The 25759-nt window shown below is 52.5% G+C and overlaps 1 protein-coding gene across 1 annotated transcript in view; it reads left to right on the top strand.

Annotated features, from left to right (window-relative positions):
- Nucleotides 1–25759, top strand: part of LOC147101530 (collagen alpha-1(V) chain-like) — a 484676-nt gene that overhangs the window by 436012 nt on the left and 22905 nt on the right. The window contains exons 56-59 of the mRNA XM_085965124.1: nucleotides 151–186; nucleotides 2133–2186; nucleotides 17332–17590; nucleotides 18444–18451. Of these exons, the coding sequence (XP_085821250.1) occupies nucleotides 151–186; nucleotides 2133–2186; nucleotides 17332–17590; nucleotides 18444–18451 (357 nt within the window). The remainder of the gene's footprint in view (nucleotides 1–150; nucleotides 187–2132; nucleotides 2187–17331; nucleotides 17591–18443; nucleotides 18452–25759) is intronic.

Below are 25759 nucleotides of genomic sequence, written 5' to 3'. Positions count from 1 at the left end.
CAGTAGAAGCGATGGGTTCAATATGATATGGGCTAAATGTCATTTTCCTTTCTTACAGTTGCAGTTTGATGAATCTAGCTGCTAATCATCTTACATTGTGTTAAAAGCCATTAGCCAGTGAATAGACTGACTCTTGCTTTCTTCCGACAGGGTCCGCCGGGTCCTAAAGGGTCGAAAGGCTCCAGTGTAAGTATATCTCCAGACAATGCTTGTAGATGGTGCTGGGGTGGTTCGGGGACTCTCTGTTGCAAATACACAGGAAGCTTGTTCCTAATCAGCTTCCCTTCCATTAAACAAAAAACATTTACAAGACCCCTAAGAGTCCTGTGGATGAGGCTCCTCACTCTGTGTGGTAAACTTTAAGATAAGGAAGGGCAGGCAATGGGAAAGATTGAATGAAGGACTTGAAATAAGGCCTGAACGCCTTATGTCAAGGAGCTAAAGGGTGATGTTATTGTACAAACTTGGACCAAATTCGGCTCTCTGTTATTTTAGAATAAATGGATAACGTCTTCTTTAAATAGCACGGAGTGGAGTTTCATCTGAGCATTAAGTATTTGCACAATAACATCAACAACTGTAATCGCTTCCATCAAACCTGTTCTCAATAGGAAAGCAAATACCAGGGCAGAGAAGTGAGCTTGAGTTTCTCAGATCATGAGCGGGATTGGTGTGTTGGATGTGATGGGGTTCTTGGGCACAACCAGTCAACATGGATTGTAAACTACGGAAAATCCAAGCTCGGCATAACTTGTGGAGACGTAAGTTCACGTTGGAGGGCCGATGTTACGAATGTTTGCTCCTGAGGCAGCCTTGCCCCCAAGGAGTGTGTGTCGGGTAATCGCGGGGATTCCCTGACATGTAAAGCTCCTCACCAAGCCTGCTTGTTCATAACATCGGCCCTGTGCAGTCAAGAACAAAGGCTGCTTCCAAACAAAGCTGAAGTATTCCGGGAGGAAATGGAGGGATTTCTCGTTCTGCAGAAAGCAGAAGTTTATAGGCTCAATACGAAGGAAGGAGGAATAGAAAAAGAAAGGATGAGCTCTCAGTTATACATCGCCTCAGTGTCCAAAACGACTCCACAGCCAATGAACTAACTTTGAAGTGTAGTGTAGGCAAATGCAGCAGCCAATTTGTGCACAGCAAGATCCCACATACAGTAATCAGATAACTGCTTGGTGGTGGTGTTTAAGGGATAAATGTTGGCCAGGAAACCGGGAGAGGCCCCCCAGCTCATTTTCAAATAGTGCCACGGGATCTCTTACATCAACCTGAACAGGCAGGCAGGACCTTAGTTTAACGGGGGGCAACGCAGATTCACCAGAATGATACCGGGTCTAAAAGGGTTAAATTCCGAGGACAGGTTGCACAGACTGGGCTTGTATTCCCTCGAGTTTAGAAGATTAAGGGGTGATCTGATTGTGGTGTTGAAGATGATTAAAGGAGTTGATCGGGTCGAGAGAGAGAAACTATTTCCTCTGGTGGGGGGAGTCCAGAACAAGGGGGCAGAACCTTAAAATTAGAGCCAGGCCGTTCAGGGGTGATGTCAGGAAGCACTTCTTCACACAAAGGGTGCTGGGAATCTGGAACTCGCTCCCACAAAAAGACTGTGAATGCTGGGAGACAATTGGAGCTTCAAGACTGAGATCGATAGGTTTTTGTTTGGTAAGGGAATCGAGGGATATGGAGCAAAGGCGGGAAGATGGAGTAAAGATACAGATCACCCATGATCTAAGTGAATGGCGGAGCAGGCTCAAGGGGCTGAATGGCCTCCTCCTGTTCCTGTGTAACAGGCTTGAGGGGCTGAATGGCTCCTCCTGTTCCTATGTAGCAGGCTCGAGGGGCTGAATGGCCTCCTCCTGTTCCTATAATAATCAAGAATGTCTAATTGAGCTGAGGCTTTGACCACGTATCTCACCCAGGGTAATGTTGCTGTTCTGAACTTGTGGATGTCCTCCAAAACAATGTCCTGGCCCTGTTGAAACAGCAATTAGCCTGATGCAGTCACCAGCACCAATACATATACTTGGAGCAAGACAAACTGCAACACACTAGTGATGTGACCCTGGACTGGATGGTGCTCCAGCTTCTCAATGTTTATGATAACTGGTCCTTATTTCTTTCTCCCACAGGGTCTAACGGGTCCTAAAGGTGAAACAGGAGTACAAGGGCCACCTGGTCCCCCTGTAAGTAGGCAATGTTTTCATTGAAAAATGCATGAATGCTCAGTTACTTGTTATTAGAATTCATTCGAACTCGAGCTTGGTCCAAAAGCAATCCCATGTCGCACTGGAAAGGTCAGGGAGCAGCACTGTGCATTCCCAGCTAAAGGCTGCAATGTTGGTTCCTTGTGTTGTTAAAAGCTGTAACTAGAAGGATAATCACAGTGTGAGACACAGCGCCCCTCTGTAGAGGGTGAGTTACAGCGCCCCCCTCTGTACAGTGTGAGTCACAGCGCCCCCCTCTGTACAGTGTGAGTCACAGCGCCCCCCTCTGTACAGTGTGAGTCACAGCGCCCCCCTCTGTACAGTATGAGTCACAGTGCCCCCTCTGTAGAGTATGAGTTACAGCGCCCCCTCTGTACAGTGTGAGTCACAGTGCCCCCTCTGTACAGTGTGAGTTACAGTGCCCCCTCTGTACAGTGTGAGATACAGCGCCCCCCTCTGTACAGTGAGTCACAGCACCCCCTCTGTACAGTGTGAGTCACAGTGCCCCCCTCTGTACAGTGTGAGTCACAGCGCCCCCTCTGTGCAGTGTGAGTCACAGCGCCCCCTCTGGACAATGTGAGTTACAGTGCTCCCTCTGTAGCGTGTGAGACACAACACCCCCTCTGTACAGTGTGAGTCACAGTGCCCCCTCTGTACAGTGTGAGTCACAGCGCCCCCTCTGTACAGTGTGAGTTACAGCACCCCCTCTGTACAGTGTGAGTCACAGCACCCCCTCTGTACAGTGTGAGTCACAGCGCCCCCTCTGTACAGTGTGAGTTACAGCGCCCCCTCTGTACAGTGTGCGATACTGCGCCCCTCTACACAGTGTGAGTTACAGCGCCCCCTCTGTACAGTGTGAGTTACAGCGCCCCCTCTGTGCAGTGTGAGTCACAGCGCCCCCTCTGGACAATGTGAGTTACAGTGCTCCCTCTGTAGCGTGTGAGACACAACACCCCCTCTGTACAGTGTGAGACAGCGCTCCCCTCTGTACCGTGTGAGACACAGCACCCCCTCTGTACAGTGAGTTACAGCGCCTCCTCTGTACAGTGTGCGACACTGCGCCCGTCTACACAGTGTGAGTTACAGCGCCCCCTCTGTACAGTGTGAGAGACAACACCCCCTTTGTACAGGCTGAGACACAGCGCCCCCTACTGTACCATGTGAGACACAGCACCCCCTCTGTAGAGTGTGAGTTACAGTGCCCCCTCTGTAACATGTGAGACACAGCGCCCCCTCTGTACAGTGAGTCAAAGCACCCCCTCTGTACAGTGTGAGTTACAGCGCCCCCTCTGTACAGTGTGAGTCACATTGCCCCCTCTGTACAGTGTGAGTCACAGCGCCCCCTCTGTAGTGTGTGAGTTAAAGTGCGGCCTCTGTACCGTGTGAGATACAGCGCCCCCTCTGTACAGTGTGAGTCACAGTGGCCCCTCTGTACAGTGTGAGACACAGCACCCCCTCTGTACAGTGTGAGTCACAGCGCCCCTCTATACAGTGTGAGTTACAGCGCCCCCTCTGTACAGTGTGAGTCACAGCGCCCCCTCTGGACAGTGTGATTTACAGTGCTCCCTCTGTAGAGTGTGAGACACAACACCCCCTCTGTACAGTGTGAGACAGCGCCCCCCTCTGTACCGTGTGAGACACAGCACCCCCTCTGTAGAGTGTGAGTTACAGCGCCCCCTCTATACAGTGTGAGACACAGCGCCCCCTCTGTACAATGTGAGTTACAGCACCCCCTCTGTACAGTGTGAGACACAGCACCCCCTGTGTACAGTGTGAGTGACAGCACCCCCGCTATACAGTGTGAGTCACAGCGCCCCCTCTGTACAGTGAGTTACAGTGCCCCCTCTGTACAGTGTGCGACACTGCGCCCCTCTACACAGTGTGAGTTACAGCGCCCCCTCTGTATAGTGTGAGTCACAGCGCCCCCTCTGTACAGTGTGAGTTACAGTGCCCCCTCTGTAGAGTGTGACACACAACACCCCCTCTGTACAGTGTGAGACACAGCGCCCCCCACTGTACCGTGTGAGACACAGCACCCCCTCTGTACAGTGAGTTACAGCGCCCCGCTATACAGTGTGAGTTACAGCGCCCCCTCTGTACAGTGTGAGTCACAGTGCCCCCTCTGTAGAGTGTGAGTTATAGCGCCCCCCTGTACAGTGTGAGACACAGCGCCCCCTCTGTACAGTGTGAGTTACAGCACCCCCTCTGTACAGTGTGAGTTACAGCACCCCCTCTGTACAGTGAGTTACAGCGCCCCCGCTATACAGTGTGAGTTACAGCGCCCCCTCTGTACAGTGTGCGACACTGCACCCCTCTATACAGTGTGAGTTACAGCGCCCCCTCTGTACAGTGTGATTCACAGCGCCTCCTCTGTACAGTGTGAGTTACAGCGCCCCCTCTGTACAGTGTGAGTCACAGCGCCCCCCTGTACAGTGTGAGTTACAGCGCCCCCTCTGTACAGTGTGAGTCACAGTGCCCCCTCTGTAGAGTGTGAGTTATAGCGCCCCCTCTGTATTGTGTGAGTCACAGTGCCCCCTCTGTACAGTGTGAGAAAAAGCACCCCCTCTGTTCAGTGTGAGACGCAGCGCCCCCCTCTGTACAGCGTGAGACACAGCGCCCCCTCTGTAGTGTGATCTACAGCGCCCCCTCTGTACAGTGTGCGACACTGCGCCCCTCTATACAGTGTGAGTTACAGCACCCGCTCTGTGTAGTGTGAGTCACAGCGCCCCCTCTGTACAGTGTGAGTTACAGCGCCCCCTCTGTACATTGTGAGTTACAGCGCTCCCTCTGTACAGTGTGAGACACAGCGCCCCCTCTGTACAGTGTGAGACACAGCGCCCCCCCTCTGTACAGTGAGTTACAGCGCCCCCTCTGTACAGTTTGCAACACTGCGCCCCTCTATACAGTGTGAGTTACAGCGCCCCCTCTGTACAGTGTGATTCACAGCACCCCCTCTGTACAGTGTGAGTTACAGCGCCCCTCTGTACAGTGTGAGTCACAGCGCCCCCTCTGTATAGTGTGAGTTATAGCGCCCCCTCTGTACAGTGTGATTCACAGCGCCCCGTCTGTACAGTGTGAGTTACAGCACCCCCTCTGTACAGTGTGAGTCACAGCGCCACCTCTGTAGAGTGTGAGTTATAGCACCCCCCTCTGTACAGTGTGAGTCACAGTGCCCCCTCTGTACAGTGTGAGACACAGCGCCCCCCCTCTGTACAGTGAGTTACAGCGCCCCCTCTGTACAGTTTGCAACACTGCGCCCCTCTATACAGTGTGAGTTACAGCGCCCCCTCTGTACAGTGTGATTCACAGCACCCCCTCTGTACAGTGTGAGTTACAGCGCCCCTCTGTACAGTGTGAGTCACAGCGCCCCCTCTGTATAGTGTGAGTTATAGCGCCCCCTCTGTACAGTGTGATTCACAGCGCCCCGTCTGTACAGTGTGAGTTACAGCACCCCCTCTGTACAGTGTGAGTCACAGCGCCACCTCTGTAGAGTGTGAGACATAGCACCCCCTCGCTTCAGTGTGAGACACAGCGCCCCCTCTGTACAGTGTGAGACACAGCACCCCCTCTGTACAGTGTGAGTTACAGCGCCCCCTCTGTAGAGTGTGCGACACTGCGCCCCTCTATACAGTGTGAGTTACAGCGCCCCCTCTGTACAGTGAGTCACAGCGCCCCCTCTGTACAGTGTGAGTTACAGCGCCCCCTCTGTACAGTGTGAGTTACAGCGCCCCCTCTACAGTGTGAGTCACAGCGCCCCCTCTGTAAAGTGTTAGTTACAGCGCCCCCTCGCTGCAGTGTGAGTCACAGCGCCCCCTCTGTACAGTGTGAGTTACAGCGCCCCCTCTACAGTGTGAGTCACAGCGCCCCCTCTGTACAGTGTTAGTTACAGCGCCCCCTCGCTGCAGTGTGAGTCACAGTGCCCCCTCTGTAGAGTGTGAGACCCAACACCCCCTCTGTACAGTGTGAGACAGCGCCCCCCTCTGTACAGTGTGAGACACAACACCCCCTCTGTACAGTATAGAAACATAGAAGATAGGAGCAGGAATAGGCCATTCGGCCCCTCGAGCCTGCTCCGCCATTCAACAAGATCATGGCTGATCATCCAAATTCAGTACCCTGTCCCTGCCTTCTCCCCATATCACTTGATCCATTTAGCCTTAAGAATATATCCAACTCTTTCTTGAATATATTTAATGAACTAGCCTCCACCGCCCTCTGTGGCAGAGAATTCCACAGGTTCACCACTCTCTGGGTGAAGAAATTCCTCTTCATTTCAGTCCTAAATGGCTTACCCCTTATCCTTAGACTATGACCCCTGGTTCTGGACTCCCCGGCCATCAGAAACATCCTTCCTGCATCTAGTCTGTCCAGGCCTGACAGAATTTTATAGGTTTCGATGAGATCCCCTCTCAATCTTCTAAACTCCAGTGAGTATAAGCCCAATCGACACAATCTCTCCTCATACGTCATTCCTGCCATCCCAGGTATCAGCCTGGTGAATCTTCGCTGCATTCCTTCCATGGCAAGAGCGTCCTTCCTCAGGTAAGGCGACCAAAACTGCACACAATACTCAAGGTGTGGTCTCACCAAGGCCCTGTACAACTGTAGCAAGACATCCTTGTTCCTGTACTCGAACCCTCTTGCTATGAAGGCCAACACACCATTTGCCTTCTTAACCGCCTGCTGCACCTGCATGCTTACCTTCAGCGACTGGTGCACAAGAACACCCAGGTCTCTTTACACTTCCCCTTCTCCCAATCTATTGCCATTCAAATAATAATCTGCCTTCCTGTTTTTGCCACCAAAGTGGATAACCTCACATTTATCCACATTATAGTGCATTTGCCATGTTTCTGCCCAATCACCCAACCTGTCCAAATCGTACTGGAGTTTCACGACATCCTCCGCACAGCATACCCTCCCACCCAGCTTTGTGTCGTCTGCAAATTTGGAGATATTATATCCAATTCCCTCGTCCAGATCATTAATATATATTGTGAACAGCTGGGGTCCTAGGACCGATCCTTGCGGTACCCCACTAGTCACTGCCTGCCACTCGGAAAACGACCCGTTTATTCCAATTCTTTGCTTTCTGTCCGCCAACCAGTTCTCTATCCAAGTCAATACCTTGCCCCCAATCCCAAGTGCCTTAACTTTACATGCTAATCTCTTATGCGGGACCTTATCGAAAGCCTTCTGAAAGTCCAAATACACCACATCCACTGGTTCTCCCTTATCTATTTTACCAGTTACATCATCAAAAAATTCCAGTAGATTAGTCAAGCATGATTTACCTTTTGTAAATCCATGTTGACTTTGTCCGATCCTGTCACTGTTTTCCAAGTGTGACTGTACAGAGGGGGCACTGTAACTCACACTGTACAGAGGGGGCGCTGTGACTCATACTGTACAGAGGGGGGCGCTGTAACTGTATGAGACACAACGCCCCCCACTGTACCGTGTGAGACACAGCACCCCCTCTGTAGAGTGTGAGTTACACTGCCCCCTCTGTACAGTGTGAGACACAGCGCCTCCTCTGTACAGTGTGAGTTACAGCACCCCTCTGTACAGTGTGAGACACAGCGCCCCTGTGTACAGTGTGAGTTACAGTGCCCCCTCTATATAGTGTGAGTTACAGTGCCCCCTCTGTACAGTGTGAGTCACAGCGCCCCCTCTGTACAGTGTGAGTTACAGCACCCCCTCTGTACAGTGTGAGACACAGCGCCCCTGTGTACAGTGTGAGTTACAGCGCCCCTCTGTACAGTGTGAGTCACAGTGCCCCCTCTGTACAGTGTGAGTTACAGCGCCCCTCTGCACAGTATGAGACGCAGCGCCCCCTCTGTACAGTGTGAGTCACAGTGCCCCCTCTGTAAAGTATGAGACACAGCACGCCCTCTGTACAGTGAGTTACAGCACCCCCTCTGTACAGTGTGAGTTACAGTGCCCCTCTGTACAGTTTGAGTCACAGCACCCCCTCTGTACAGTGTGAGACACAACACTCCCTCTGTACAGTGTGAGTTACTGCGCCCCCTCTGTACAGTGTGAGTGACAGCGCCCCCCTCTGTACAGTGTGAGTCACAGTGCCCCCTCTGTAAAGTGTGAGACACAGCGCCCCCTCTATACAGTATGAGTTACAACGCCCTCTTTGTACAGTGTGAGTCACAGCGCCCCCTCTGTACAGTGTGAGTTACAGCGCCCCCTCGCTACAGTGTGAGATGCAGCGCCCCCTCTGTACAGTGAGTCACAGCACCCCCTCTGTACAGTGTGAGTTACAGCGCCCCCTCTGTACAGTGTGAGTCACAGTGCCCCCTTTGTACAGTGTGAGTCACTGCGCCCCTCTGTAGAGTGAGTTACAGTGCCCCCTCTGTACAGTGTGAGTCACAGCGCCCCCTCTGTACAGTGTGAGTTACAGTGCCCCCTCTGTTCAGTGTAAGATACAGCACCCCCTCTGTACACTGAGTCACAGCACCCCGTCTGTACAGTGTGAGTCACAGTGCCCCCTCTGTGCAGAGTGAGTCACAGCGCCACCTCTGTAGAGTGCGAGTTACAGTGCACCCTCTGTACAGTGTGAGTCACAGCGCCCCCTCTGTACAGTGTGAGTTACAGCACCCCCTCTGTACAGTGTGAGACACAGCGCCCCTGTGTACAGTGTGAGTTACAGCGCCCCTCTGTACAGTGTGAGTCACAGTGCCCCCTCTGTACAGTGTGAGTTACAGCGCCCCTCTGCACAGTATTAGACGCAGCGCCCCCTCTGTACAGTGTGAGTCACAGTGCCCCCTCTGTAAAGTATGAGACACAGCACGCCCTCTGTACAGTGAGTTACAGCGCCCCCTCTGTACAGTGTGAGTTACAGTGCCCCTCTGTACAGTTTGAGTCACAGCACCCCCTCTGTACAGTGTGAGACACAACACTCCCTCTGTACAGTGTGAGTTACTGCGCCCCCTCTGTACAGTGTGAGTGACAGCGCCCCCCTCTGTACAGTGTGAGTCACAGTGCCCCCTCTGTAAAGTGTGAGACACAGCGCCCCCTCTATACAGTATGAGTTACAACGCCCTCTTTGTACAGTGTGAGTCACAGCGCCCCCTCTGTACAGTGTGAGTTACAGCGCCCCCTCGCTACAGTGTGAGATGCAGCGCCCCCTCTGTACAGTGAGTCACAGCACCCCCTCTGTACAGTGTGAGTTACAGCGCCCCCTCTGTACAGTGTGAGTCACAGTGCCCCCTTTGTACAGTGTGAGTCACTGCGCCCCTCTGTAGAGTGAGTTACAGTGCCCCCTCTGTACAGTGTGAGTCACAGCGCCCCCTCTGTACAGTGTGAGTTACAGTGCCCCCTCTGTTCAGTGTAAGATACAGCACCCCCTCTGTACAGTGAGTCACAGCACCCCGTCTGTACAGTGTGAGTCACAGTGCCCCCTCTGTGCAGAGTGAGTCACAGCGCCACCTCTGTAGAGTGCGAGTTACAGTGCACCCTCTGTACAGTGTGAGATACAGCGCCCCCTCTGTACAATGTGAGTCACAGTTGCCCCGCTGTACAGTGTGAGACACAGCACCCCCTCTGTACAGTGTGAGACACAGCGCCCCTGTGTACAGTGTGAGTTACAGCGCCCCCTCTGTACAGTGTGAGTCACAGTGCCCCCTCTGTACAGTGTGAGTTACAGTGCCCCTCTGCACAGTATGAGACACAGCGCCCCCCTCTGTACAGTGTGAGTCACAGTGCCCCCTCTGTAAAGTATGAGACACAGCACGCCCTCTGTACAGTGAGTTACAGCGCCCCCTCTGTACAGTGTGAGTTACAGTGCCCCTCTGTACAGTTTGAGCCACAGCACCCCCTCTGTACAGTGTGAGACACAACACTCCCTCTGTACAGTGTGAGTTACTGCGCCCCCCTCTGTACAGTGTGAGTGACAGCGCCCCCCTCTGTACAGTGTGAGCCACAGTGCCCCCTCTGTAAAGTGTGAGACACAGCACCCCCTCTATACAGTATGAGTTACAACGCCCTCTTTGTACAGTGTGAGTCACAGCGCCCCCTCTGTACAGTGTGAATTACAGCGCCCCCTCGCTACAGTGTGAGATGCAGCGCCCCCTCTGTACATTGTGAGTCACAGTGCCCCCTTTGTACAGTGAGTCACTGCGCCCCTCTGTAGAGTGAGTTACAGTGCCCCCTCTGTACAGTGTGAGCCACAGCGCCCCCTCTGTACAGTGTGAGTTACAGTGCCCCCTCTGTTCAGTGTAAGATACAGCACCCCCTCTGTAGAGTGAGTCACCACCCCCTCTGTACAGTGTGAGTCACAGTGCCCCCTCTGTAAAGTGTGAGTCACAGCGCCACCTCTGTAGAGTGTGAGTTACAGTGCGCCCTCTGTACAGTGTGAGATACAGCGCCCACTCTGTACAATGTGAGTCACAGTTGCCCCGCTGTACAGTGTGAGACACAGCACCCGCTCTGTACAGTGTGAGTTACAGCGCCCCCTCTGTACAGTGTGAGACACAGCGCCCCCTCTGTTCAGTGTGAGACACAGCGCCCCCTCTGTACAGTGTGAGTTACAGCGCCCCCTCTGTACAGTGTGAGACACAGCGCTCCCTCTGTTCAGTGTGAGACACAGCGCCCCCTCTGTACAGTGTGAGACACAGCACCCACTCTGTATAGTGTGAGTTACAGCACCCCCTCTGTACAGTGTGAGTTACAGCACCCCCTCTATAGAGTGTGAGACACAGCACCCCCTCTGTACAGTGTGAGACACAGTGCCCCCTCTGTACAGTGTGAGTCACAGCGCCCCTGTATACAGTGTGAGCCACAGCGCCCCCCTCTGTACAGTGTGAGTCACAGCGCCCCCTCTGTAGAGTGTGAGCTACAGCGCCCCCTCTGTACATTGAGTCACAGCACCCCCTCTGTACAGTGTGAGTTACAGCGCCCCCTCTGTACAGTGTGAGTCACAGCACACCCTCTCTACAGTGTGAGTTATAGCGTCCCCTCTGTACAGTGTGAGTCACAGTGCCCCCTCTGTACAGTGTGAGACAAAGCACCCCCTCTGTTCAGTGTGAGACACAGCGCCCCTCTGTACAGTGTGAGTTACAGTGCCCCCTCTGTACAGTGTGCGACACTGCACCCCTCTATACAGTGTGAGTTACACCACCCCCTCTGTACAGTGTCAGTCACAGCGCCCCCTCTGTACAGTGTGAGTTACAGCACCCCCTCTGTATAGTGTGAGTCACAGCGCCCCCCTCTGTACAGTGTGAGTTACAGCGCCCCCTCTGTACAGTGTGAGTCACAGTGCCCCCTCTGTAGAGTGTGAGTTATAGCGCCCCCTCTGTACAGTGTGCGACACAGCGCCTGCTCTGTACAGTGTGAGTTACAGCACCCCCTCTGTACAGTGTGAGACACAGCGCCCCCTGTGTACAGTGTGATTTACAGCGCCCCCGCTATACAGTGTGAGTTACAGCGCCCCCTCTGTACATTGTGAGTCACAGTGCCCCCTCTGTACAGTGTGAGTTACAGCGCCCCCTCTGTACAGTGTGAGACACAGCGCCCCCTCTTTACAGTGTGAGACGCAGCGCCCCCTCTGTACAGTGTGAGTTACAGCACCCCCTTTGTACTGTGTGATTCACAGCACCCCTTCTGTACAGTGTGAGACACAGCGCTCCCTCTGTTCAGTGTGAGACACAGTGCCCCCTCTGTACAGTGTGAGACACAGCGCCCCCTCTGTACAGTGTGAGTCACAGCACCCCCTCTGTACAGTTTGAGTCACAGCGCCCCCTCTGTACAGGGTGAGTCACAGCGCCCCCTCGGTACAGTGCGAAACACAGCGCCCCCTCTGTACAGTGTGAGATACAGCGCCCCCTCTGTACAGTGTGAGACACAGCGCCCCCTCTGTAGAGTGTGAGTTACAGCGCCCCCCTCTGTTGAGTGGGAGTTACAGCGCCCCTCTGCACAGTATTAGACGCAGCGCCCCCTCTGTACAGTGTGAGTCACAGTGCCCCCTCTGTAAAGTATGAGACACAGCACGCCCTCTGTACAGTGAGTTACAGCGCCCCCTCTGTACAGTGTGAGTTACAGTGCCCCTCTGTACAGTTTGAGTCACAGCACCCCCTCTGTACAGTGTGAGACACAACACTCCCTCTGTACAGTGTGAGTTACTGCGCCCCCTCTGTACAGTGTGAGTGACAGCGCCCCCCTCTGTACAGTGTGAGTCACAGTGCCCCCTCTGTAAAGTGTGTGACACAGCGCCCCCTCTATACAGTATGAGTTACAACGCCCTCTTTGTACAGTGTGAGTCACAGCGCCCCCTCTGTACAGTGTGAGTTACAGCGCCCCCTCGCTACAGTGTGAGATGCAGCGCCCCCTCTGTACAGTGAGTCACAGCACCCCCTCTGTACAGTGTGAGTTACAGCGCCCCCTCTGTACAGTGTGAGTCACAGTGCCCCCTTTGTACAGTGTGAGTCACTGCGCCCCTCTGTAGAGTGAGTTACAGTGCCCCCTCTGTACAGTGTGAGTCACAGCGCCCCCTCTGTACAGTGTGAGTTACAGTGCCCCCTCTGTTCAGTGTAAGATACAGCACCCCCTCTGTACAGTGAGTCACAGCACCCCGTCTGTACAGTGTGAGTCACAGTGCCCCCTCTGTGCAGAGTGAGTCACAGCGCCACCTCTGTAGAGTGCGAGTTACAGTGCACCCTCTGTACAGTGTGAGATACAGCGCCCCCTCTGTACAATGTGAGTCACAGTTGCCCCGCTGTACAGTGTGAGACACAGCACCCCCTCTGTACAGTGTGAGACACAGCGCCCCTGTGTACAGTGTGAGTTACAGCGCCCCCTCTGTACAGTGTGAGTCACAGTGCCCCCTCTGTACAGTGTGAGTTACAGTGCCCCTCTGCACAGTATGAGACACAGCGCCCCCCTCTGTACAGTGTGAGTCACAGTGCCCCCTCTGTAAAGTATGAGACACAGCACGCCCTCTGTACAGTGAGTTACAGCGCCCCCTCTGTACAGTGTGAGTTACAGTGCCCCTCTGTACAGTTTGAGCCACAGCACCCCCTCTGTACAGTGTGAGACACAACACTCCCTCTGTACAGTGTGAGTTACTGCGCCCCCCTCTGTACAGTGTGAGTGACAGCGCCCCCCTCTGTACAGTGTGAGCCACAGTGCCCCCTCTGTAAAGTGTGAGACACAGCACCCCCTCTATACAGTATGAGTTACAACGCCCTCTTTGTACAGTGTGAGTCACAGCGCCCCCTCTGTACAGTGTGAATTACAGCGCCCCCTCGCTACAGTGTGAGATGCAGCGCCCCCTCTGTACATTGTGAGTCACAGTGCCCCCTTTGTACAGTGAGTCACTGCGCCCCTCTGTAGAGTGAGTTACAGTGCCCCCTCTGTACAGTGTGAGCCACAGCGCCCCCTCTGTACAGTGTGAGTTACAGTGCCCCCTCTGTTCAGTGTAAGATACAGCACCCCCTCTGTAGAGTGAGTCACCACCCCCTCTGTACAGTGTGAGTCACAGTGCCCCCTCTGTAAAGTGTGAGTCACAGCGCCACCTCTGTAGAGTGTGAGTTACAGTGCGCCCTCTGTACAGTGTGAGATACAGCGCCCACTCTGTACAATGTGAGTCACAGTTGCCCCGCTGTACAGTGTGAGACACAGCACCCGCTCTGTACAGTGTGAGTTACAGCGCCCCCTCTGTACAGTGTGAGACACAGCGCCCCCTCTGTTCAGTGTGAGACACAGCGCCCCCTCTGTACAGTGTGAGTTACAGCGCCCCCTCTGTACAGTGTGAGACACAGCGCTCCCTCTGTTCAGTGTGAGACACAGCGCCCCCTCTGTACAGTGTGAGACACAGCACCCACTCTGTATAGTGTGAGTTACAGCACCCCCTCTGTACAGTGTGAGTTACAGCACCCCCTCTATAGAGTGTGAGACACAGCACCCCCTCTGTACAGTGTGAGACACAGTGCCCCCTCTGTACAGTGTGAGTCACAGCGCCCCTGTATACAGTGTGAGCCACAGCGCCCCCCTCTGTACAGTGTGAGTCACAGCGCCCCCTCTGTAGAGTGTGAGCTACAGCGCCCCCTCTGTACATTGAGTCACAGCACCCCCTCTGTACAGTGTGAGTTACAGCGCCCCCTCTGTACAGTGTGAGTCACAGCACACCCTCTCTACAGTGTGAGTTATAGCGTCCCCTCTGTACAGTGTGAGTCACAGTGCCCCCTCTGTACAGTGTGAGACAAAGCACCCCCTCTGTTCAGTGTGAGACACAGCGCCCCTCTGTACAGTGTGAGTTACAGTGCCCCCTCTGTACAGTGTGCGACACTGCACCCCTCTATACAGTGTGAGTTACACCACCCCCTCTGTACAGTGTCAGTCACAGCGCCCCCTCTGTACAGTGTGAGTTACAGCACCCCCTCTGTATAGTGTGAGTCACAGCGCCCCCCTCTGTACAGTGTGAGTTACAGCGCCCCCTCTGTACAGTGTGAGTCACAGTGCCCCCTCTGTAGAGTGTGAGTTATAGCGCCCCCTCTGTACAGTGTGCGACACAGCGCCTGCTCTGTACAGTGTGAGTTACAGCACCCCCTCTGTACAGTGTGAGACACAGCGCCCCCTGTGTACAGTGTGATTTACAGCGCCCCCGCTATACAGTGTGAGTTACAGCGCCCCCTCTGTACATTGTGAGTCACAGTGCCCCCTCTGTACAGTGTGAGTTACAGCGCCCCCTCTGTACAGTGTGAGACACAGCGCCCCCTCTTTACAGTGTGAGACGCAGCGCCCCCTCTGTACAGTGTGAGTTACAGCACCCCCTTTGTACTGTGTGATTCACAGCACCCCTTCTGTACAGTGTGAGACACAGCGCTCCCTCTGTTCAGTGTGAGACACAGTGCCCCCTCTGTACAGTGTGAGACACAGCGCCCCCTCTGTACAGTGTGAGTCACAGCACCCCCTCTGTACAGTTTGAGTCACAGCGCCCCCTCTGTACAGGGTGAGTCACAGCGCCCCCTCGGTACAGTGCGAAACACAGCGCCCCCTCTGTACAGTGTGAGATACAGCGCCCCCTCTGTACAGTGTGAGACACAGCGCCCCCTCTGTAGAGTGTGAGTTACAGCGCCCCCCTCTGTTGAGTGGGAGTTACAGTGCCCCTCTGTACAGTGTGAGTCACAGCACCCCCTCTGTACAGTGTGAGTTACAGCACCCCCTCTGTACAGTGTGAGTTACAGCGCCCCATCTATACAGTGTGAGACACAGCAACCCCTCTGTACAGTGTGAGTTACAGCGCCCCCTCTATACAGTGTGAGACACAGCACCCCCTCTGTACAGTGTGAGACACAGCTCCCCTCTGTACAGTGTGAGACACAGCGCCCCCTGTGTACAGTGTGAGTCACAGCGCCCCCTCTGTAGATTGTGAGTTACAGCACCTCCTCTGTACAGTGTGAGTCACAGTGCCCCCTCTGTACAGTGTGAGTTACAGCGCCCCCTCTGTACAGTGTGAAATACAGCGCCCCCTCTGTACAGTGATTCACAGCACCCCCTCTGTACAGTGAGTTACAGCACCCACTCTGTACAGTGTGAGTTACAGCGCCCCCTCTGTACAGTGTGAGTCACAGTGCCCCCTCTCTACAGTGTGGGTTATAGCGCCCCCTCTGTACAGTGTGAGTCACAGTGCCCCCTCTGTACAGTGTGCGACAAAGCACCCCCTCTGTTCAGTGTGAGACACAGCGCCCCTCTGTACCGTGTGAAACACAGCGCCCCCTCTGTACAGTGTGAGTTACAGCGCCCCCTCTGTACAGTGTGCGACACTGCGCCCCTCTATACAGTGTGAGTTACAGCGCCCCCTCTGTAGTGTAAGACACAGCGCCCCATGTACAGTGTGAGACACAGCGCCCTCCTGTGTACAGTGTGAGTTACAGCACCCCCCTCTGTACAGTGAGTTACAGTGCCCCCTCTGTACAGTGTCAGACACTGCACCCCCTCTGTACAGTGTGAGTTACAGCGCCCCCTCTGTACAGTGTGAGACACAACACTCCCTCTGTACAGTGTGAGTTACAGCATCCCCCTCTGCACAGTGTGAGACACAGCACCCCCTCTGTATGGTAAGACACAGCGCCCCCTGTGTACAGTGTGAGGCACAGCGCCCCCTGTGTACAGTGTGAGACACAGCGCCCCCTCTGTACAGTGTGAGACACAGCGCCCCCTGTATGCAGTGTGAGACACAGCGCCCCCTCTGTACAGTGTGAGACACAGCGCCTCCAGTATACAGTGTGAGACACAGCACCCCCTTGGTACAGTGTGAGACACAGCACCCCCTCTGTACAGTGTGAGACACAGCACCCCCTTGGTACAGTGTGAGTTATTGCACCCCCTCTGTACAGTGTGAGACACAGCGCCCCCTTGGTACAGTGTGAGTTACTGCGCCCCCTCTGTACAGTGTGAGTTACTGCGCCCCCTCTGTACAGTGTGAATTACTGCGCCCCCTCTGTACAGTGTGAGTTACTGCGCCCCCTTGGTACAGTGTGAGACACAGCGCCCCCTCTGTACAGTGTGAGTTACTGCGCCCCCTCTGTACAGTGTGAGTTACTGCGCCCCCTCTGTACAGTGTGAAGTACTGCGCCCCCTCTGTACAGTGTGAGTTACTGCGCCCCCTTGGTACAGTGTGAGACACAGCGCCCCCTCTGTACTGTGTGAGTTACTGCGCCCCCTCTGTACAGTGTGAGTTACTGCGCCCCCTCTGTACAGTGTGAGTTACTGCGCCCCCTTGGTACAGTGTGAGACACAGCGCCCCCTCTGTACAGTGTGAGTTACTGCGCCCCCTCTGTACAGTGTGAGTTACTGCGCCCCCTCTGTACAGTGTGAGACACAGCGCCCCCTTGGTACAGTGTGAGTTACTGCGCCCCCTCTGTACAGTGTGACCCCCGGTGTGTCCTCCTCATTGGGCCTCAGTCCTCACCTGGTTTTCTCATTGTATAAGAAAAACATGCAGTTGTGTCTGTCCAACAGACAGTTGTTATGAGAAATGCAGAAGACACAATGTTGAATGTTCTCCATTTAGCCCATGGAGCTGGTGAGCCACTCTATAAGACAATAAATTATATTTTTGGACCAAATTCAAACTCTTGTTTATTAAATGTCAATGATTTTATTTGCTCTGAAGGGTCCCACTGGTGATGTTATTCAGCCCTTCCCGTTCCAATCTTCAAAGAGATCTAAACGTTCCATCGACGCCAGCCTGCCTTTAGAAGAAGGGAATCCAGATAATTACCTGGACTATGCAGATGGCATGGAGGAGATCTTTGGTTCTCTGAACTCGCTGAAACTGGAGATTGAACAGATGAAGCATCCAATGGGCACACAGAACAACCCTGCACGTACCTGCAAGGACCTGTATCTCTGCCACCCTGACTTCCCTGATGGTAAGCTCCGAATGTGAAAAACTAATGTCCACCTCGTGCTTCTACCACACAATGGGTCAACGTCACATCAAGAAGTCCATTCACACTAAAAGGGTTAAATTCCGAGGACAGGTTGCACAGACTGGGCTTGTATTCCCTCGAGTTTAGAAGATTAAGGGGTGATCTAATCGAGGTGTTTAAGATGATTAAAGGAGTTGATGGGGTCGAGAGAGAGAAACTATTTCCTCTGGTGGGGGGAGTCCAGAACAAGGGGGCAGAACCTTAAAATTAGAGCCAGGCCGTTCAGGGGTGATGTCAGGAAGCACTTCTTCACACAAAGGGCGGTGGGAATCTGGAACTCTCTCCCCCAGAAAGCTGTTGAGGCTGGGGGTCAATTGAAAATTTCAAAACTGAGATCGATAGATTTTTGTTGGGCGAGGGTATTAAGGGTTACGGAACCAAGGCGGGTAAATGGAGTTAAGATGCAGATCAATCAATGATCTAATTGAATAGTAGAACAGGCTCGAGGGGCTGAATGACCTCCTTCTGTTCCTATGTTGCAATGATCCACACGATCACATCCAATTTTCAGGAGTCCAACATTGCATTCATAAAGTCCAAGTGGTGGGAATGTTGATGTTGTGATGGTGTTCTACCCCAAGGTGTCACCAGCATACTTCGTGTCCATGTCACACAGTACAGGTGTTAGCGACCTCTAGCAGCTGAGCATCAATACTGCACCCATATCTCTCCAAATAGCACTCTGACTTTATACCATCTTTCTGGTGTGAGATTGGAATGTTAACCCATCTATTGCATCCCTGGGTCTAATACTGTCATAGACTCCATAACAGATTATCTGTGATAATATCAGGCAGTGGTGTAATGCGCAGTTGTGCCACATGTCCTAAACCACCAACCACTTCATTGGTTTATGCCTGTTTGCCTGAATCAGAGGGTCACAGCGGCGAGTGGTCTTGGGAAGGATAACAAAAGTGTCAGTGAGAGAATTGGAGGGGCCTGAGGGCAGGATACATCGGTGCGGGGCAGAGGGTCTGTTATTTCATAGTTGGAGAAAGCTTGGTGAGGGGTCACGGCACAAAACCCAGTTTTAGATAAATGGTCAAGTAATTGGGTTTTCATGTCCTGTCGACCGTAGGAAGAAGGGAAGACTGAGGGAGATAAGGAGTGCCATAGTTTTGAAGTTCTGGGGTAATAATGAGTTAGAGCAGGAGACAATGTGATAAAGATGTTGGGAGGAGGACGAGTGTTTAGGATGGTGGATTGTGTGCTGAGACTGGACAAGAGAGGAGCCTTCAGGGAGTCTGACCAGAGTGATATCGATAACGTGATGGAAAGGTTGGCGAGGAGAGGGTGAGAGAACGATGCTCGGACTGGCTCAGTGTGGGTTCAACAGGTCATTAGACAGAGTGGGTCAGGCCATTAGACAGAGTGGGTTCAGGCCATTAGACAGAGTGGGTTCAGGTCATTAGACAGAGTGGGTTCAGGTCATTAGACAGAGTGGGTTCAACAGGTCATTAGACAGAGTGGGTTCAGGCCATTAGACAGAGTGGGTTCAGGCCATTAGACAGAGTGGGTTCAGGCCATTAGACAGAGTGGGTTCAGGCCATTAGACAGAGTGGGTTCAGGTCATTAGACAGAGTGGGTTCAGGCCATTAGACAGAGTGGGTTCAGGTCATTAGACAGAGTGGGTTCAGGCCATTAGACAGAGTGGGTTCAACAGGTCATTAGACAGAGTGGGTTCAGGCCATTAGACAGAGTGGGTTCAGGCCATTAGACAGAGTGGGTTCAACAGGCCATTAGACAGAGTGGGTTCAGGCCATGAGACAGAGTGGGTTCAGGTCATTAGACAGAGTGGGTTCAGGTCATTAGACAGAGTGGGTTCAGGCCATTAGACAGAGTGGGTTCAGGTCATTAGACAGAGTGGGTTCAGGTCATTAGACAGAGTGGGTTCAGGTCATTAGACAGAGTGGGTTCAACAGGTCATTAGACAGAGTGGGTTCAGGTCATTAGACAGAGTGGGTTCAGGTCATTAGACAGAGTGGGTTCAGGTCATTAGACAGAGTGGGTTCAGGCCATTAGACAGAGTGGGTTCAACAGGTCATTAGACAGAGTGGGTTCAGGCCATTAGACAGAGTGGGTTCAGGCCATTAGACAGAGTGGGTTCAACAGGTCATTAGACAGAGTGGGTTCAGGCCATTAGACAGAGTGGGTTCAGGCCATGAGACAGAGTGGGTTCAGGTCATTAGACAGAGTGGGTTCAGGTCATTAGACAGAGTGGGTTCAGGCCATTAGACAGAGTGGGTTCAGGTCATTAGACAGAGTGGGTTCAGGTCATTAGACAGAGTGGGTTCAGGTCATTAGACAGAGTGGGTTCAACAGGTCATTAGACAGAGTGGGTTCAGGTCATTAGACAGAGTGGGTTCAGGTCATTAGACAGAGTGGGTTCAGGTCATTAGACAGAGTGGGTTCAACAGGTCATTAGACAGAGTGGGTTCAGGTCATTAGACAGAGTGGGTTCAGGACATTAGACAGAGTGGTTTCAGGCCATTAGACAGAGTGGGTTCAGGTCATTAGACAGAGTGGGTTCAGGTCATTAGACAGAGTGGGTTCAGGTCATTAGACAGAGTGGGTTCAGGCCATTAGACAGAGTGGGTTCAGGTCATTAGACAGAGTGGGTTCAGGTCATTAGACAGAGTGGGTTCAGGCCATTAGACAGAGTGGGTTCAGGTCATTAGACAGAGTGGGTTCAGGTCATTAGACAGAGTGGGTTCAACAGGTCATTAGACAGAGTGGGTTCAGGTCATTAGACAGAGTGGGTTCAGGCCATTAGACAGAGTGGGTTCAGGCCATTAGACAGAGTGGGTTCAGGTCATTAGACAGAGTGGGTTCAGGTCATTAGACAGAGTGGGTTCAGGTCATTAGACAGAGTGGGTTCAGGTCATTAGACAGAGTGGGTTCAGGCCATTAGACAGAGTGGGTTCAGGTCATTAGACAGAGTGGGTTCAACAGGTCATTAGACAGAGTGGGTTCAGGTCATTAGACAGAGTGGGTTCAGGCCATTAGACAGAGTGGGTTCAGGCCATTAGACAGAGTGGGTTCAGGTCATTAGACAGAGTGGGTTCAACAGGTCATTAGACAGAGTGGGTTCAGGTCATTAGACAGAGTGGGTTCAGGTCATTAGACAGAGTGGGTTCAGGCCATTAGACAGAGTGGGTTCAGGCCATTAGACAGAGTGGGTTCAGGTCATTAGACAGAGTGGGTTCAGGACATTAGACAGAGTGGGTTCAGGCCATTAGACAGAGTGGGTTCAGGTCATTAGACAGAGTGGGTTCAGGTCATTAGACTGAGTGGGTTCAGGCCATTAGACAGAGTGGGTTCAGGCCATTAGACAGAGTGGGTTCAGGTCATTAGACAGAGTGGGTTCAGGTCATTAGACAGAATGGGTTCAAGTCATTAGACAGAGTGGGTTCAGGCCATTAGACAGAGTGGGTTCAGGTCATTAGACAGAGTGGGTTCAGGTCATTAGACAGAGTGGGTTCAGGTCATTAGACAGAGTGGGTTCAGGTCATTAGACAGAGTGGGTTCAGGCCATTAGACAGAGTGGGTTCAGGCCATTAGACAGAGTGGGTTCAGGTCAGTAGACAGAGTGGGTTCAGGCCATTAGACAGAGTGGGTTCAGGCCATTAGACAGAGTGGGTTCAACAGGTCATTAGACAGAGTGGGTTCAGGTCATTAGACAGAGTGGGTTCAGGTCATTAGACAGAGTGGGTTCAGGCCATTAGACAGAGTGGGTTCAGGTCATTAGACAGAGTGGGTTCAGGTCATTAGACAGAGTGGGTTCAGGTCATTAGACAGAGTGGGTTCAGGTCATTAGACAGAGTGGGTTCAGGCCATTAGACAGAGTGGGTTCAGGCCATTAGACAGAGTGGGTTCAGGCCATTAGACAGAGTGGGTTCAGGTCATTAGACAGAGTGGGTTCAACAGGTCATTAGACAGAGTGGGTTCAGGTCATTAGACAGAGTGGGTTCAGGCCATTAGACAGAGTGGGTTCAGGTCATTAGACAGAGTGGGTTCAGGCCATTAGACAGAGTGGGTTCAGGTCATTAGACAGAGTGGGTTCAGGCCATTAGACAGAGTGGGTTCAGGTCATTAGACAGAGTGGGTTCAGGCCATTAGACAGAGTGGGTTCAGGTCATTAGACAGAGTGGGTTCAGGTCATTAGACAGAGTGGGTTCAACAGGTCATTAGACAGAGTGGGTTCAGGCCATTAGACAGAGTGGGTTCAGGTCATTAGACAGAGTGGGTTCAGGCCAGTAGACAGAGTGGGTTCAGGCCATTAGACAGAGTGGGTTCAGGTCATTAGACAGAGTGGGTTCAGGTCATTAGACAGAGTGGGTTCAGGCCATTAGACAGAGTGGGTTCAGGCCATTAGACAGAGTGGGTTCAGGTCATTAGACAGAGTGGGTTCAGGTCATTAGACAGAGTGGGTTCAGGTCATTAGACAGAGTGGGTTCAGGTCATTAGACAGAGTGGGTTCAGGTCATTAGACAGAGTGGGTTCAGGTCATTAGACAGAGTGGGTTCAGGCCATTAGACAGAGTGGGTTCAGGTCATTAGACAGAGTGGGTTCAGGTCATTAGACAGAGTGGGTTCAGGCCATTAGACAGAGTGGGTTCAGGTCATTAGACAGAGTGGGTTCAGGGCATTAGACAGAGTGGGTTCAGGTCATTAGACAGAGTGGGTTCAGGTCATTAGACAGAGTGGGTTCAGGTCATTAGACAGAGTGGGTTCAGGTAATTAGACAGAGTGGGTTCAGGCCATTAGACAGAGTGGGTTCAGGCCATTAGACAGAGTGGGTTCAGGTCATTAGACAGAGTGGGTTCAGGTCATTAGACAGAGTGGGTTCAGGTCATTAGACAGAGTGGGTTCAGGCCATTAGACAGAGTGGGTTCAGGTCATTAGACAGAGTGGGTTCAGGCCATTGGACAGAGTGGGTTCAGGTCATTAGACAGAGTGGGTTCAGGTCATTAGACAGAGTGGGTTCAGGACATTAGACAGAGTGGGTTCAGGTCATTAGACAGAGTGGGTTCAGGTCATTAGACAGAGTGGGTTCAGGCCATTAGACAGAGTGGGTTCAGGCCATTAGACAGAGTGGGTTCAGGCCATTAGACAGAGTGGGTTCAGGTCATTAGACAGAGTGGGTTCAGGTCATTAGACAGAGTGGGTTCAACAGGCCATTAGACAGAGTGGGTTCAGGCCATTAGACAGAGTGGGTTCAGGCCATTAGACAGAGTGGGTTCAGGTCATTGGACAGAGTGGGTTCAGGTCATTAGACAGAGTGGGTTCAGGTCATTAGACAGAGTGGGTTCAGGCCATTAGACAGAGTGGGTTCAGGTCATTAGACAGAGTGGGTTCAACAGGTCATTAGACAGAGTGGGTTCAGGTCATTAGACAGAGTGGGTTCAGGCCATTAGACAGAGTGGGTTCAGGTCATTAGACAGAGTGGGTTCAGGTCATTAGACAGAGTGGGTTCAGGTCATTAGACAGAGTGGGTTCAGGCCATTAGACAGAGTGGGTTCAGGTCATTAGACAGAGTGGGTTCAGGCCATTAGACAGAGTGGGTTCAGGTCATTAGACAGAGTGGGTTCAGGCCATTAGACAGAGTGGGTTCAGGCCATTAGACAGAGTGGGTTCAGGTCATTAGACAGAGTGGGTTCAGGTCATTAGACAGAGTGGGTTCAGGTCATTAGACAGAGTGGGTTCAGGCCATTAGACAGAGTGGGTTCAGGTCATTAGACAGAGTGGGTTCAGGTCATTAGACAGAGTGGGTTCAGGTCATTAGACAGAGTGGGTTCAGGCCATTAGACAGAGTGGGTTCAGGTCATTAGACAGAGTGGGTTCAGGTCATTAGACAGAGTGGGTTCAGGTCATTAGACAGAGTGGGTTCAGGTCATTAGACAGAGTGGGTTCAGGTCATTAGACAGAGTGGGTTCAGGTCATTAGACAGAGTGGGTTCAGGTCATTAGACAGAGTGGGTTCAGGCCATTAGACAGAGTGGGTTCAGGCCATTAGACAGAGTGGGTTCAGGCCATTAGACAGAGTGGGTTCAGGCCATTAGACAGAGTGGGTTCAGGCCATTAGACAGAGTGGGTTCAGGCCATTAGACAGAGTGGGTTCAGGCCATTAGACAGAGTGGGTTCAGGCCATTAGACAGAGTGGGTTCAGGCCATTAGACAGAGTGGGTTCAGGCCATTAGACAGAGTGGGTTCAACAGGTCATTAGACAGAGTGGGTTCAGGTCATTAGACAGAGTGGGTTCAGGTCATTAGACAGAGTGGGTTCAGGTCATTAGACAGAGTGGGTTCAGGCCATTAGACAGAGTGGGTTCAGGTCATTAGACAGAGTGCGTTCAGGTCAGTAGACAGAGTGGGTTCAGGTCATTAGACTGAGTGGGTTCAGGTCATTAGACTGAGTGGGTTCAGGTCATTAGACAGAGTGCGTTCAGGTCATTAGACAGAGTGGGTTCAGGCCATTAGACAGAGTGGGTTCAGGTCATTAGACAGAGTGCGTTCAGGTCAGTAGACAGAGTGGGTTCAGGTCATTAGACTGAGTGGGTTCAGGTCATTAGACAGAGTGGGTTCAGGCCATTAGACAGAGTGGGTTCAGGCCATTAGACTGAGTGGGTTCAGGCCATTAGACAGAGTGGGTTCAGGTCATTAGACAGAGTGGGTTCAGGCCATTAGACAGAGTGGGTTCAGGTCATTAGACAGAGTGGGTTCAGGCCATTAGACAGAGTGGGTTCAGGTCATTAGACAGAGTGGGTTCAGGTCATTAGACAGAGTGGGTTCAGGCCATTAGACAGAGTGGGTTCAGGTCATTAGACAGAGTGGGTTCAGGTCATTAGACAGAGTGGGTTCAGGTCATTAGACAGAGTGGGTTCAGGCCATTAGACAGAGTGGGTTCAGGCCATTAGACAGAGTGGGTTCAGGCCATTAGACAGAGTGGGTTCAGGCCATTAGACTGAGTGGGTTCAGGTCATTAGACAGAGTGGGTTCAGGCCATTAGACAGAGTGGGTTCAGGCCATTCGACAGAGTGGGTTCAGGTCATTAGACAGAGTGGGTTCAGGCCATTAGACAGAGTGGGTTCAGGCCATTAGACAGAGTGGGTTCAGGCCATTAGACAGAGTGGGTTCAGGTCATTAGACAGAGTGGGTTCAGGTCATTAGACAGAGTGGGTTCAGGTCATTAGACAGAGTGGGTTCAGGTCATTAGACAGAGTGGGTTCAACAGGTCATTAGACAGAGTGGGTTCAGGTCATTAGAGAGAGTGGGTTCAGGTCATTAGACAGAGTGGGTTCAGGTCATTAGACAGAGTGGGTTCAGGTCATTAGACAGAGTGGGTTCAGGCCATTAGACAGAGTGGGTTCAGGCCATTAGACAGAGTGGGTTCAGGCCATTAGACAGAGTGGGTTCAGGTCATTAGACAGAGTGGGTTCAGGCCATTAGACAGAGTGGGTTCAGGTCATTAGACAGAGTGGGTTCAGGCCATTAGACAGAGTGGGTTCAGGCCATTAGACAGAGTGGGTTCAGGCCATTAGACAGAGTGGGTTCAGGCCATTAGACAGAGTGGGTTCAGGTCATTAGACAGAGTGGGTTCAGGTCATTAGACAGAGTGGGTTCAACAGGTCATTAGACAGAGTGGGTTCAGGTCATTAGACAGAGTGGGTTCAGGCCATTAGACAGAGTGGGTTCAGGCCATTAGACAGAGTGGGTTCAGGCCATTAGACAGAGTGGGTTCAGGTCATTAGACAGAGTGGGTTCAGGTCATTAGACAGAGTGGGTTCAGGCCATTAGACAGAGTGGGTTCAACAGGTCATTAGACAGAGTGGGTTCAGGTCATTAGACAGAGTGGGTTCAGGCCATTAGACAGAGTGGGTTCAGGCCATTAGACAGAGTGGGTTCAACAGGTCATAAGACAGAGTGGGTTCAGGTCATTAGACAGAGTGGGTTCAACAGGTCATTAGACAGAGTGGGTTCAGGTCATCAGACAGAGTGGGTTCAGGCCATTAGACAGAGTGGGTTCAGGCCATTAGACAGAGTGGGTTCAGGTCATTAGACAGAGTGGGTTCAGGTCATTAGACAGAGTGGGTTCAGGCCATTAGACAGAGT

This window comes from Somniosus microcephalus, chromosome 23 (genome assembly GCF_052327205.1).
Source record: "Somniosus microcephalus isolate GS21.2 chromosome 23, FLI_Smic_1.0, whole genome shotgun sequence".
Classification (NCBI taxonomy): Eukaryota; Metazoa; Chordata; class Chondrichthyes; order Squaliformes; family Somniosidae; genus Somniosus; species Somniosus microcephalus.
This window is presented reverse-complemented; position numbering and strand designations above follow the sequence as displayed.